The sequence below is a fragment of the Heterocephalus glaber genome, unplaced genomic scaffold, assembly GCF_053883595.1.
Source record: "Heterocephalus glaber isolate CG9 unplaced genomic scaffold, H.glaber_assembly_v1.0 deba00000470, whole genome shotgun sequence".
Taxonomy (NCBI): domain Eukaryota; kingdom Metazoa; phylum Chordata; class Mammalia; order Rodentia; family Bathyergidae; genus Heterocephalus; species Heterocephalus glaber.
Window position 1 is genome coordinate 21,915,202 of NW_028258145.1, and position 13,854 is coordinate 21,929,055.

Genomic DNA, 13,854 nt, shown 5'->3' on the forward strand with positions numbered 1-13,854 from the left:
TTTTTGGTACTGTCCTTGGTTTAATTCCTGGGTTGATATTTCAAGATTGCTTAATGTAGGTATCTTTGTTGCTTATTTTTAAAACCCTTGTGGAATGATTGCGTTTCAGAGGTGTTTTCCAGATATAGCTTGTGTTTGGGTTTTGAGACTCTAATGACTCTGAAGCTATTATATTTTTCTTATACCAGGAAGGAAAACTAATGAGATCAATCACAACATGTTAGCCCAAATGACATAGTCAGCAATACCATAGCATCAAGCACAGCTTAGAAAATGAAAATTTGTGGTAGTTATTAATCTATCACTCTTAACTATGTGAGTTAAATTAAAACCGAGGACCAATAAGTTTACAATGAATATACTCTTCAATATAGCATCTTTACCCTTAGGGGTGGGGAGTTAAAAGGAGCTGGGGAGGGCGGGGATAGGTAGAAAGAACAGGTAAGATTAGCAGTGAGACCAGAAGACACAGAAAGATCACACAAACTCTAAGAAGTTGTTAAAGGCAAGAGAAAATGGCAGAATGAAAGAACAAAGATGTGAATAGAATCACCTAACAGCAACAGGGAGGCTAGACACCAAATTTACTTTCCTTTAAACCTAATGATAATCAAGAGAAGGAAAAACGAGAAGAACAGTAAGGGAGAAATCTGAATTCAGTGCAGAAAGGAACAAATGGGGAGATGAGGAGCAATGTGGAACAGTGAGAGAATGAGTGAGTGAGAGAGAAAGAAAAGATAAAAGAAAAAAAAGTAAAACTTTGAAGAGTAGAAAAAAAGTAAAAATTGAGAATTAAAAATAAGAAAAAAATTTTTTTTTCCTTTTTGCAAATAGCAAAAGAAATTATGGGCCTCCTTCAGGGTATGTTTCTGTTGTCCCAGTAGGCAATGTAGGAATCCCAGTGCATATACGCGTCAATGAGTCTCAACAAGCCAGCAGCAGACCAAGTACAGTGGTCCGATGTGCCTCTATTGTAGAGATTCTCTTTACTTTTCTGCTGAGCTTCAGCTTTCTTCGAGGATCCGGAGAAGCCCTCTTTCTGTTTCTAACTTCTGCTCTATCTTGTGGCGCTCAGGACAAGGGTCTTTATAATCTCCTGTGCCTCTGTAGTGTGGGACCAGGTAGCAGAAAAGTCAAAAGGTAGGCGGCGCACGGTGGAGGGGGGGGAGGCTGAGCGTTGGAGGCGCCCGCACAGCTAAGCGGACCTCACCGTGCCGTGGGCGTGGCCCGGGACAGGGGCAGGAGCTTCAAGTTGCTTGTCTTGTCTCCCTGGGCCAGTCGCTGCAGCTTGACACTTTTTAAGTTTTAAAGAAGTACGTGACTATAAAAAATGATTATGTAACCTTTGAGTGTCTTCTGGAATTTTCATCTTAATTTATGGGAACACGCGGGAGCTTCAGGTTAAGCAATCCTGGATAGGAGGATGTATTTCAATAGATGACCAGAGCAGCATGCAGGTACTGGAAACCCAAGCAAGGCAAGAACAAAACATTCTCAAAAGTAAATGAATTGTCTTCTTCCCTCCTACAGTCAAGATGACTGTGGATGAAATACCAGTGAGTACCCAAGTTACAATCCCAATTTTTCCATTTATTGAGAATAGTAAAAAAACTATGATTCTCAAAAGACGTGGCATATAGGGATTATATTTTTGGAGACCTTAATACTGCCCCCAAAAGAGATTGAGTTCTACAACAACACAATAGAAAAATCAAGCAAAGAGACCATTCTGCCCATAGAAGTTACTAATACATCTGTGAATCTCTACACTTCATCATTCCATTTCAACTCTGGCTCCACTAGGATCAACTAATTGACTACTTATATGCTGCTTTATCCTCAAAAACTTGTGATCTTGTCTCCATAGCTAAGGCTTCTGGCTCTTCACAAACAACCACCTCCTTGCTCTTCAGTCATATGTTCCCCACAATGGCTAGCAACACACAAACTACATAGATGTTAGGTGTACATATTGGGATTAATATTTGATCAATTCAGTATTGGATTCTCAGCTGGGCTGCCCCTTAAATTGATGTATAAAACAAATTTGTTGAAAAATAAAAGTTGAAGAGTATTACTTTTTACTGGATTAATGTATTTTATGTGTTTTCTAGATTCAACACATATTGAATTTCCTGACCAGTTAGATCTTTCCTGTATAATACATCACCTAATGCTGTTTTTTAAGTGATACCTTCCTTCATCTCCACCATTCTATACATAGGGAACAGAGGCTAGGAGAGAATGAACTTGCCAGCTAGTTGACAATTACCAGAAATTCAAGTACATGATCTCTTTCCTTGGGAATAATGTATTTAGCAATTTATAAAAGCTCCAACTGATTTTAAGTGAAAGTGCAAAGGGCATTTAAGATGGTTCTTCTTGGAAGCCAGGTTACTTCCTTTAGTTGCCCACCATGGCTTGGCCTAGTTTGGAACCTTCTAGTCTATTTCTCCTGGAGTGAATTTACTTTAGGGCAAATGTAGCAAAAGCACTAGAGGGGTACCTTCCATCTAAAATTGGAAATATTACTTCTTTGATGCAACAAAAAACATCTATGAATGGACAATATATTGTCTGCTCCCTTGCAACAAAAAGGAAACTATATAAGAAACTTTTAAAATCACAGATTAAGGGAAACAGAAAACTCAAAATATTGAAAATGCATAAGAGTATTGCCAAAAATCAGAGAAAATATATTAGTGTTTCCTTTGAAAGCAAGCTTCAAACCTATAAAATTGGAAAAGTTCTTTGGAGGAAAAAGTATTTCTTTAATTTCAAGAAGATGACAACTTTTAACCATGGAACAAAGATACATATTAAAGGGTTGGAAATTTATGGTACAGTATCTTACCCCTACTAAAAATTATGTTGAACAGTAAGATGAAAGTTTCCTCAAGGCACAATCCCTATCTCAGAATCACTGTGAATCTAGCCTTTGACAAAGTTAAATCAGCTTCATATTTATTAAGAGATATAAAGTCCTCCTCATTATTTCTTTACCTGATACACTAAAAAATGCCAAGGCAAATTCTTCAAATATATATAGGTATATCTTTGAGAGAGTGATATTGTTATATTCTATAGTTACCACTTGTTAAAGCTTTCCAACTTTATCTTTTTAAAAAAATGAATGGTAAGCTATGAAACACATTCAGTTCTTACCTACAGCTTTCTTTATCCCAAGGCTCACCTGGTACTAATTTCCACCTTGCAGGATTACTTGTCAGAAATATTATCTCAAATAAAAGCACATAGGTAATTTGAATTTCAAGGAGGCCATTAGCCTGATATGCTTGATTTTATTTAATAAATGTTTTAAGGAAGAAAATAAACTTCCTATCATGTTCTTTTAGTTCTTAGATTTTTTTTTACTTTATTTTTTCTTAATTATTATTATTTTTTTTTTTGGTACCGGGGATTGATTGAACTTGGGTCCTTGCGCTTGCGCAACAGGCAGCAAAACCACTGAACTAAATTCCTGGCCCAGTCCTTACATTTTAAAATGTACTTGCTTTTTCTCTCACTATATAAAGATTAGAAGATAAATTGAAATAATAAATTACTACACTTCAATTGTTTTTATAACATTTTTTTAAAGGTTTTTTAAAACAATACAGTACATTAGTTTGCAAAAAGTAAGTGAAGTAATTTTATGTTCTTTAAAACTTTTTTTCTAAACATTCTCACTGAAACTCTTAGTTGCCTTTGGGAGTAGAAATAGATGCATCAGTAAGACCAGAAGATTTGGAATAACCAAAAAAAGAGGTGGATGGAGACTTTTAAAAGGTATAAAAGGTGATGGCCTAAGGATGACTGTGGGAGTTCTCAGGAGTCTTGCTTTTATGAAAGTGCACCTCCATACACTGATTCTAAACTAGGAATAAGGGTTAGAGATGAATCTGAAACTACTCTGTCTGCCATCATCTATTCTTCCAGAGGGAAGAAGTAAGAGGCTCCATTCAAATGATGTGTATATTCTAGGTGAAAGGTCATGACTGCAAATGAGTCCTCGTTCCATGGTACATTTGGCAATGTCTGGTGATAACTGATTATTATGGTTGGGAAAGAGGGAAAGTCCAGATATGTTACATAATGTACAAAAATGGCTAACTACAGCAAGCCACCACAAAAAGGAACTATCTAGATTAGCGGACACTGAACTGTCCTAATCAAAGAAACCAAGAATTTTCCTAAGTAAAACTCTAAATGGCTTTTATATTCTGAAAAGCTCTCACTTTAGCCTTTAGCTCTCCTCCCTCCTCTTAAGCCAATGTTTTTCAAATAGAGTCCATAAGTCATTTGTATCAGGAATATTTAGAAATAGAATAATGATCCATAGTTTTTTTGGAAAGCTTAGTTTTGGAATTAAGAAAGTAGAGCCTGAGAGTGTCCATTTCTAATTGTTACCCATGTGATTCTTCTACAGTCTGAAATGTGAAAATCTCTTACTTAACTTTTTGTTGAGGCCATTGCTCCCCTATTTGCAATCATCACCTCTCTAAGTGACTCCCCCAGAACTCCAAATAACAAATGAATCCAATCTCTATGTGGACAGAGACCTTGGCTGGTTGTTTGCTCCTTTACATGCACCAGTATAATTGGGGTAGACATGGTGAAATAGAACAGCAAGGCTCCTATATCATCAAAAAGACAATAGTCTTCTAAGAGAAACAAAATAACCAGTTTAATGTCCATTTATTTAGCACCCCTGTATTACAGTCCCTGTACTATGAATGTGGTACACATCAAGGCATTTTAATCATCATCATAAGAAACTGTTGAAGTAGATACAATCTCATTTTATAGCTAAGAAAACTGGAGCTCAGAGAGATCAAGTGATTTGCCCAAGTTCTGACTTCTACAATTTTGGAATGGAAGCCATGTATTAAATAGCAGAACATAAATTTAGAAGTCTGGGTTCTTGAAGGCTCACTGTATTGTTCCTGAGCTACATTTATAAACATATTCCCTGTGTCAGAGAAATAGCTCTGTATTTAAATGTTTTATCATATCTAATTTAATTTAAATCTGATTAAAACATGTGGGAGGCTATATACAAATAGTTAATGTTATTACAGGGCATTCATAATTTAGGATACTTAATTAAAATAAAATACTTTATATTTGAATGTAGTTATATAACAATTTTATATAACATAACCTTAAGATAAGAGGGCAGTCATGTTACTTCTGATTATTTTTCAAAATAAATTACTAAAATTTGATGAATTCAGTTTTTTTGAAAAAATTCTGTATGTTTATATGCATAGTCTTAAAATAAGAAAGTCTATTTAGTATACCATAAAATTTATCAAAGTAAATTAGAGAGGAATTCAGTTAGCTAAAAAAATAATTATTTGATTTTGGGCTTCAAGTATTATGAAAATAATGCACTTTGAAATCTAACATTTAAAATATAATCAGGTGCTTTTGTGTAGAAATAAACAAAAAAAAGAATAAATGACAGATCAAAATAATTAATTTGGATTTTTTGTGTGATAAATAACTGCTAAAAGAAGGAATGGCAAAAATGAAAATGTGATGATTTGAACTCATTTGGGAAGATACCTTGAAAGAGTACAGGTGGGTTAAAGGAAATTTCTATTTCGAGTTTTTTAAGGAATCTCCACACTGATTTCCATCATGGTTGTACTAGTTTATATTCCCACCAACAATGCACAGAGTTCCTTTTCCTCCACATCCTTGACAACACATGTTATTATTAGATATTTTGATGGTAGTCATTCCTTCTGGGTTAAGATGGTATCTCAACGTACTTTTGAATTTTTTCAAATGAACGACAATGTTGAACATTTTTACATGTATTTATTGGCAATTTGTACTTTTCTATTTACACTAATAGTTGCTCTTAGTTCATTAAATAGAGAGTTTTGTGGTATTCTCTCTTTGTTTCTTCATTGTAAGCATATCTTTTTGTCTGCTTTATATTCTAAATAACCATCTTTAAGATTATGCTATAAATGTATTAACGGCTGTCATTTTCTTATTAGTTTGGTATGAAATTTTGATATATGTTTTCATGAAATAAAAAATTAAAAACTGTGAAAATTAAATATGGACTTTTAAGTGTATATTAAGTGCTCACTGCATAAGGAACCAGGAGAAAAATGAACATTCAAATATATTCAATTTCTCAATCATCGTACAAACTAGTTGAAAGATAAGTAAGTACTATGAAATATTATACAAGGAATGACACAGAAAACACATCATGAAGTCAATGAAGATCAAAGAAAGATTTCTGAAGCAATAGTGCATATCAGCTGCCGAACTGTGACCTTCTGTGAGGCACTAAAATATCTTATTTTCCTAATATTTCAATTGGAGTTAAGAGTGTGTTTCCCCCATTGGAATTTGTAAAGGTAGACTTCACAGAGCATTTAAAATCCTTACCACAGTGCCTGGCAAATACTAAGCCTTCAGTGTAACTTAGCTAGTATAAGAATAATTATTGATATTTGCTACATGCAGTTGCCCCTGTCAATAGATATTACTATGCTCACTTATTTATTAAAAGCAAAGGCCCAGAAAGACTTACTACAGCCCAATATAATCCAGGTGATAAGAAATACAGTTGACTTTCAAATTCACATTTAATAACAATGTCCTGCTTAAATATCTTAACATTATTTAAGAGAACATTCTCTTCTTTGAGTTATTTTTCAGATCTTGAACAACCAAAAAACTGCATAGCTGTTACTATGCTCTATGCAGCTTTTATCCAAGAAAATGGTAACCTTTGAGGTAAATAAATTTGCTTGGCACATCTTCTTAGAACCACCTAAGGTTGTATTTGCCTTGATTAGTGTAAGGACAATAGCAGAGCTATGCATCATTGGTAAGAAATATCTGCAAGAAATACATACACACACACACACACATACACACATACACATATTCAACATGCCAAAACTAATTTGCACTGGAATCCTAGCAGTAAGCTTTTTCTGGAAGGTGACAGTATTCTTCTCAGACAAGAAAAGACACTGTCATTAATCACACAAATAAGAGGAAAATAGAGTTCCCAACCACTTCTTGACTTCCAAATACATTCTCAAATAAAAATATAGAATATTCGAGCTGTATGTAATAGACGAAGTTGTATGTAAAGCAGTAAGGGGGTTAAATTTAGAATCAATCCTTGTTGCTGTGACCCAAAAGTCCACCTTCTTAGGAGACCATGATTCATTCTTTTGTTTTAGTAAAATGTGAAATACTTCTTTTGTCCCTTCTTTGTATGTTTTTGAATGCATCTAAGACTTTCTGTACAGATTGATGGCTATAGGATAACAGCTGTTGTCCAAGGTGGAAAAACCAGAATGGCAATTTAGCAATTCTGAATGATCGTTGATTTAAATATTTAGTTATGTCATTAATTTTCAATGTAGACCATACAGGTTACATGCTGTATAGGCATAAGTGCATGATTTTTTGAGTTATTGCAAGAATAGTAATAATATATTCTTTCACTGAATTTCACTTAATTAAAAAAGTAGTCAAATAATACCACAAAAAAATAGAATTCAGAAACAAATATTTCTCTGGACTATTTTCTCTGTTTCACCTTGGTACAACTTGGAAGATGTAGAGCAAGTTATCTGGATCTTCCTTAATTTTTTTCTCAATTTTTAATGTTTATTAGTACATGTTTGAAGTACATAATGATTATTACTTCTGGGGAGTTAAAACATGTACATAACACATCTTAATTCCTTTTTTAAATCCCTTTCTGCTCTCCTCCTTAGCCCCCTTCCATCTCCTGGGTCCCTTTCCCTTCTGCAAAAGATCTATCTCCCTATTTCCAATTATCTATCTTTTATTGATTAAATTTTTTTATTGTAACATGACAAAAGAAAGAGGAGTAATAGTCTCTAAATGTTTACAATTTCACTTACTTTCTTCAATAGGATTTAATAGCATCATTTAATAATTCCTTACACTTAATAATCATCATTCATAGAAAGTTATTTTTCTTATGCTTAATCACTTTGAACTAACTTTTTTCAAAGATAGTTTTTATTACCTTTAGCTCCTTTTTTCTAAAGTCTTTTACTCCTAATACTTAACTTTTTCTTTTTGAAACCTTTTCCAAGAATATAGAGACATGAGTCATTTTTGTTGCCTTGCAGAGATTTTAAAACTTAGGTGAGAAAATGAATCACCTGGTGTTTGTTGAGGGGTGGGGAGTTAGTTAAGGGTTCCAAGAACCCCTTCCCTACAGTCCTGATTAGAGATGTCTGCAGTTAGCCAGGATCTGCATTTTAATGGTCTGCGCCCACCACTTTGTTAGGTTTGGCATCACACAATCCTGAACATCTTGAAAACATTCATGTAAAATTAGCATGGGTCAGAATTTGATATACAGCTCTAACTTTGTTTTCATTTCACCATGTTTCCACCCTTCTCTGACATTTTTAGATCTAGTCAGTCTGGAAAACATATGTACCTTATCACACAAGTGTTCAGTTTCTCTTCTTGGATACCCCCCCCATACACTTGGAATACTCTTATTCCATGAAAGTTATATCTTGATTCTTCATTTTCTACATGAATGCTCAAATCACTATGTACATAATTCTTTCAAAGTAGTTATTACAGTATATCACAGTTATTGATTCATTCTTTTGTTTTTCAAGTCAATTTTACCTATGCATCCATAATACATAGGACAGTGGATATCACATGTTTTATAATCAATGTTTGTTGATTACAGAACTGAATCTTTATTGCTAAAATGATCTCCAGGGATACTTGGAAATGAGGGAGGAAAACAATTACCATCTTAATATAGTTTTCTTGGCATATACAATCCTAATAGTTTTAGAGTTAATAATCCTTAATGATTTTTTGCCCACAGAAATTTGAGTCCTATTTAAACATTTTTTGAAAAATTACTTCTGAGAGCCCTCCTTGTTTTGTAAAACTGCCTTTGATTATATGATATCCTTCTTCTCATATAGATAAGCTTGGCCTTTGAAAGTGATTTCCTCAGATAATAAATTCTAAAAATTAATTTTATGTCACATTAGGAAATTTAAAGACATTTTCCTGGGTGAACTAAACCAAGTCTGTATTTATTTACTAAATGCTTACAATCTGGGAAAAAGCTAGGTGAAAGAGCAGTTCAATTCATGGAAACCCAGTTTGTTAGAAAGGCCAAAGTAGAAACTTGGAAAAAACTTGTATGGTGAGGGACTAAAACACAAAACAAATTAAACAAACAAGGCACCAGTTCCCAATAAGTGACGCAAAAGTCATGGGTGACTCTTTAGCAACAAAGAGGCTTTCAAGTATGAAAGTCCTTGTTCCTCAGTGTGGGTTAATCATATTAAAATCAATAACCTCTTCTCAAGTGTCTCAGACAAAGAACTTGCCTAATCATTTGCAGCGTGACTCAGTGCTTAATCCTTATCACCAGTGGTTACTTCAGGAAAGAGCGTGTGACATGATTGTTGTGTAACAGAGAAGTTTCAGCTTACTTCAGAAAACAATCTTTGTTACAGACTCTCATGAGCTAATGGACATCACCATCACCACCTAACATTTTGAAAACTGTCAATGACTATCTCCAAAATAATGATCCCTTTATTCGCTCATCAGAAAACCAGATATTCTCAAAGCTGATGTCCCTCCTTCCCTCATTCTTTCCTTTTTTCTTCCATAGTTGGGTCTGTGAGTGTTCAAGTGGTCTTTATGTAACTGAGAAGATGGCTGGCAATTTTTATCTTTAGATATAACAACTGCAATTTATTCACTTGCAGCCTCCTCAGCAGTTCTAAACAAGTATAATTTATGTTGTAACATTAGTGTATAATTAAGGGGAAAAGGCTTGGAGCTGAACTATACTCATTGATATTGATTTTGATACATGGCATGTCTGAACACAAGATATTCCCAGCTCCATTAACAATTCTGTGGTCTTGTAAACCTGAAATGCTGCCCCAAACTCTTTATGTAACCAGCATAGATTTAAATCACCCTTACAAATTAGTGAGGAGCCTCAACTTCCCCCAAACCCATTCTAGTGCAGATCAGCCCATCTATACTCCAGGGATTTCCTTTTTTTTTTTTTTTTTTTAATTTTTTGGGCACCGGGGATCAAACTTGGGACCTTGTGCTTGCGTGGCAAGCGCCAGAACCACTGAGCTAAATCCCTGGCCCAACTCCAGGGATTTCTTAATTACTTGAGTACTTACTCCCTTCATTTCTAAATTGGCATATGTCTAGATTCCCTAAGAGGCTGTACATTGCCCATGTTCCATAGCCAGGCTATGCACTATTTGCTTTTATCTCTGGTACCATATTAACTTAGTAGCCACCAATACTCTATTCATAAGCTTTTTAGAAGTTGCATGGAATTCTTTGAAATTGCATTAGTAATTTTGAATTTTGATGTCCTCAGTAAGACCAGCCCTAACAATTACCAAGTAGATAAAGATATTTTAAGATCCCAAATAAGTAGAAAATACATTAAAGTGTAGAGTTAAAAATAATTCAGTCTTCCTAATAAATACATAGCTACTTATCATGGGTCCTCCCTCTTCAGGTGTGGAATCATACATGACTCTGTAAGTAGGTTATTTGGGCAAGTTAATCAAAAAACATTTTTCATTTAAAAGAACATGGCTACTCACCTGTATCATTAACCAATAAAAAAAATTCTATATAAGATAGAGAGTACACCTTAAATACTAGTTTGGATGAGTTTTGTTTTCTAGATTTAATAATTATAGGTCCAGTATGAAAACAACCTTATCACGATACCATCTTTTTCAGATAAATCATTTTATCAAAAATATAAAACAATTGAATTTAAAAATAGGGATACATTAGTATATATCTTTCAGATCATTTAACATCATTTTATAGATCAGAAAAATGGAGGCCCAAGAAATATAAATAATTTACTTTGAATTACCTAATTTGTCAATAATAAGAAAGACCCAGCACACCAGTGCTCAGCCCTCTATGCAACTTGTTACACTTCGTTGTCTCCATTACAGCACGATATCTGTATGTATTATTAAATTATAGTTTAATACATACAAAATGGATAAAAACACTGAACATCACTAAAAATGAAACATGCACATGGAGATAAACAAGTGCATGCACCACGCATTCCATGATAGGCTCTCTGAACTGCCACAAGCGCACAACACAACCGTTCTTAACTCACGAAGTTTAAAGATGATTGTGTTCCAAGAGTTTGTAAAATATGAGCATTTCTTACCTGGCAGCTGTATGAAGGGTTGATAAAAGACATTAAAAACTTGAGCTATGATTAAATATCGGACTTTTCTAGCACTGAAGGTTTGCTTCTACCTGGGTTTAGGGGCATAATACTTTTAAATGAAAAGTAGATCAGAGACTTGAGAGGGATAACCAACATATAAAACTTTAGCATCATCATTCACATTGTCATATTAGGATGAATACCAGGGATTATTGCCCACATCTTCCTATTGGCTTGTGTGGCGATACTTTTCCTCATCAGGACTAAAATCTTTACAATTATAATCAATTCTTTAAATTAGGAAGCTTAGGATGGGAAATAACTACAGAATCCCTCATTACTCCAAATCTCAAGGGTCAATATCTGTTCCAGTGTTTTTAGTATAAAAGCACATAATTTTGGAAGTAAGGGTAATGTGATCTACATAGAACAGAGAAGCTGTTCGTAAGAAAGGACTCCATTAAAACTGTCCCAGTTCTTTAAAACCAGTGTTAACACAAGGCTGTTTAACTTGGGATGTATTCTTTGAAAACCATGACTGATAGTCTCATAAATACCCATGATACATACCAAGATGCATTCATGCCACCCCATGAAAAGCATCAGAGCCTCACAACCTGAGGAGCAAATCTTTCTAAAATTATTCATCCTGATGCTTCAACAGCTCTTAAAAATTTAACCAATCCTATGAACTGCCTTTGACCTTTTATACAAAACCATACATTTTAACATGTTTAATAGGTACCCAGGAGGGAATAAGGAAAGTAGCAAGATACACATTCCAGCTGATCTTTCCCTTCTAAGTACTAAGGCACATAAACAGACTAATCAGTAACTGAAACCCCAGTGAGAACAAAGGACAGTATCTCTTCACACCTCTTAACTACCAAGAAACTGTATAAAACAATGCATAGTGACTGTGCAACAACAACAAAAAGGCTGCATATTTTAAAATGACTGTGTCCTTGAACTTGAAGAAAATAAAATTCTAATGAACAATTTTTTCATTGCATTAGGAATTTTCTTTGGTTTATACCAAAACCAAGTTTACTGATAATCCTCAAGTATCAGTTTTTACCACTACAATTTTGAGAAGATCTGACTAATTCTCTGGGCAAACATCAATAAAGGATATTTGCTGACCCTGAAATATTGCAAATGAAAAAGAGTACATCCTGTTGACTAGCTTAGAAAAGTTCACAAAGGGACTACAGAATAGATTCATTCCACATATGCAGTGACTTTCAGTCCCAATGGGAAGAAAGACTGAGAAATAAAGGAGTTAAACTATCATTTTTACTTCTCAAGTTTAGATCATAATTGAAGAATTTATCAGTGCTATGGAATTCCTAAGCCAAGGAAAGAAAAAATAAATAGGTCTTTTGCCCAAAGTTGATTAATAATGAGTAAAGAAGGTTTGAGTGGACATATCTTCATATCCCTGAGATCCCACCCCCTCGCTTCAGAATTAATGATTACAGTGAGAGATATTAGATTAGAAAGTGAAGTTACTCACCATGGAGGAATCACTGCTTCCACTCCCGATCGGAGCTCCCTCAGCACAGGTTGGGAGGTGGGTAGAAAGTTGACTAGCCCTGCCCCCATCTATGACATCACAATCTACCTCATAAAAGGTAGTGAAAGTGCTCTGAACTCCTGTCTGATTTCCGAGAGATACAGAAAAGAGAGAGTGAGAGAGAGAGCAAGAGAAAAAATACCCGTATCCTACTTGGGGGATTAGGGAACTGGAAGAGGGAATGGGTTGCTTACTGGGAGAAAGAGGTATTTGATGAAATTTAGTGCTGAAAGAGCTAAGTGTGGGCCTTAACATTAAGCAGCCCAGTCACTTGAATTTCTCTTTGGGTCTTGAACTGATAAGGGAACCATTTGGGTGGAGGATGAAGAAGCACCCTGCCATATCAGGCATTGTAAGGGACAATTATAATGGGTTCAAAGGGGATGAATCCCCTATTCAAAGCATTGAACATCACCAAGAGAAAAATCAAGCCTGAAGCTTTTAAAGCCTGGAACAATATGTAAGGAGCCCAGTTATTGTTCTTAGAGGTTCCATCGCCCATTGTAGGACTTTTGTCAGGCAGTCAACTCTGTACACCCAGTCAGTACATGGTGCTAAGGGGATACTTACCTCTTTTATTTTGTTGCATTCATTGTTAGAACTGCAACTGCTTTCATTGCTCCTTTTTCCACCCAAGGGTGGTTTGTGTGAAGGACATAATTAAAAGATAAGCCAATAACCAATGCCTATTTCTACCTCTAGAATTCTTTCTTAAATTTTTCTCAATATAAATTGTTATGGACAATCGATATTTTTTTGTGCGTACCAAGTTTACTGCATATCTAAAAGGGAGTAGTTATCTTCAAAACTGTACAGAAATCAAATGCCAAGATTTCTACAGTGATTAGATTCTCAGCACTCAGAAGCCAAGTTTATGTGAAACAATGATGCTAATTAACTGACTAAATGTCTTTTACATAAGCAATTCTGCTATAATCCCATGGTCATAGCTTGGTTTAATGTCTGAATCCGGTTCTTATGAGAAATCAGATAACTTATGAGAATATGTAGCACACTA

The 13,854-nt window shown here is 34.7% G+C and overlaps 1 protein-coding gene across 10 annotated transcripts in view; it reads right to left on the bottom strand.

Moving 5' to 3' along the window:
• The window catches only part of Ctnna2 (catenin alpha 2), a 1,179,603-nt gene that overhangs the window by 22,919 nt on the left and 1,142,830 nt on the right, over positions 1-13,854 (bottom strand). For 7 of the 10 annotated variants that reach the window (XM_004844634.4, XM_087201964.1, XM_087201973.1 and 4 more), the window contains one exon: positions 12,777-12,920. The exons of the other annotated variants lie outside the window; for them this stretch is intronic. In XM_004844634.4, coding sequence (XP_004844691.1) covers positions 12,777-12,920 — 144 coding nt within the window. The remainder of the gene's footprint in view (positions 1-12,776; positions 12,921-13,854) is intronic. 10 annotated transcript variants of the gene reach the window in all.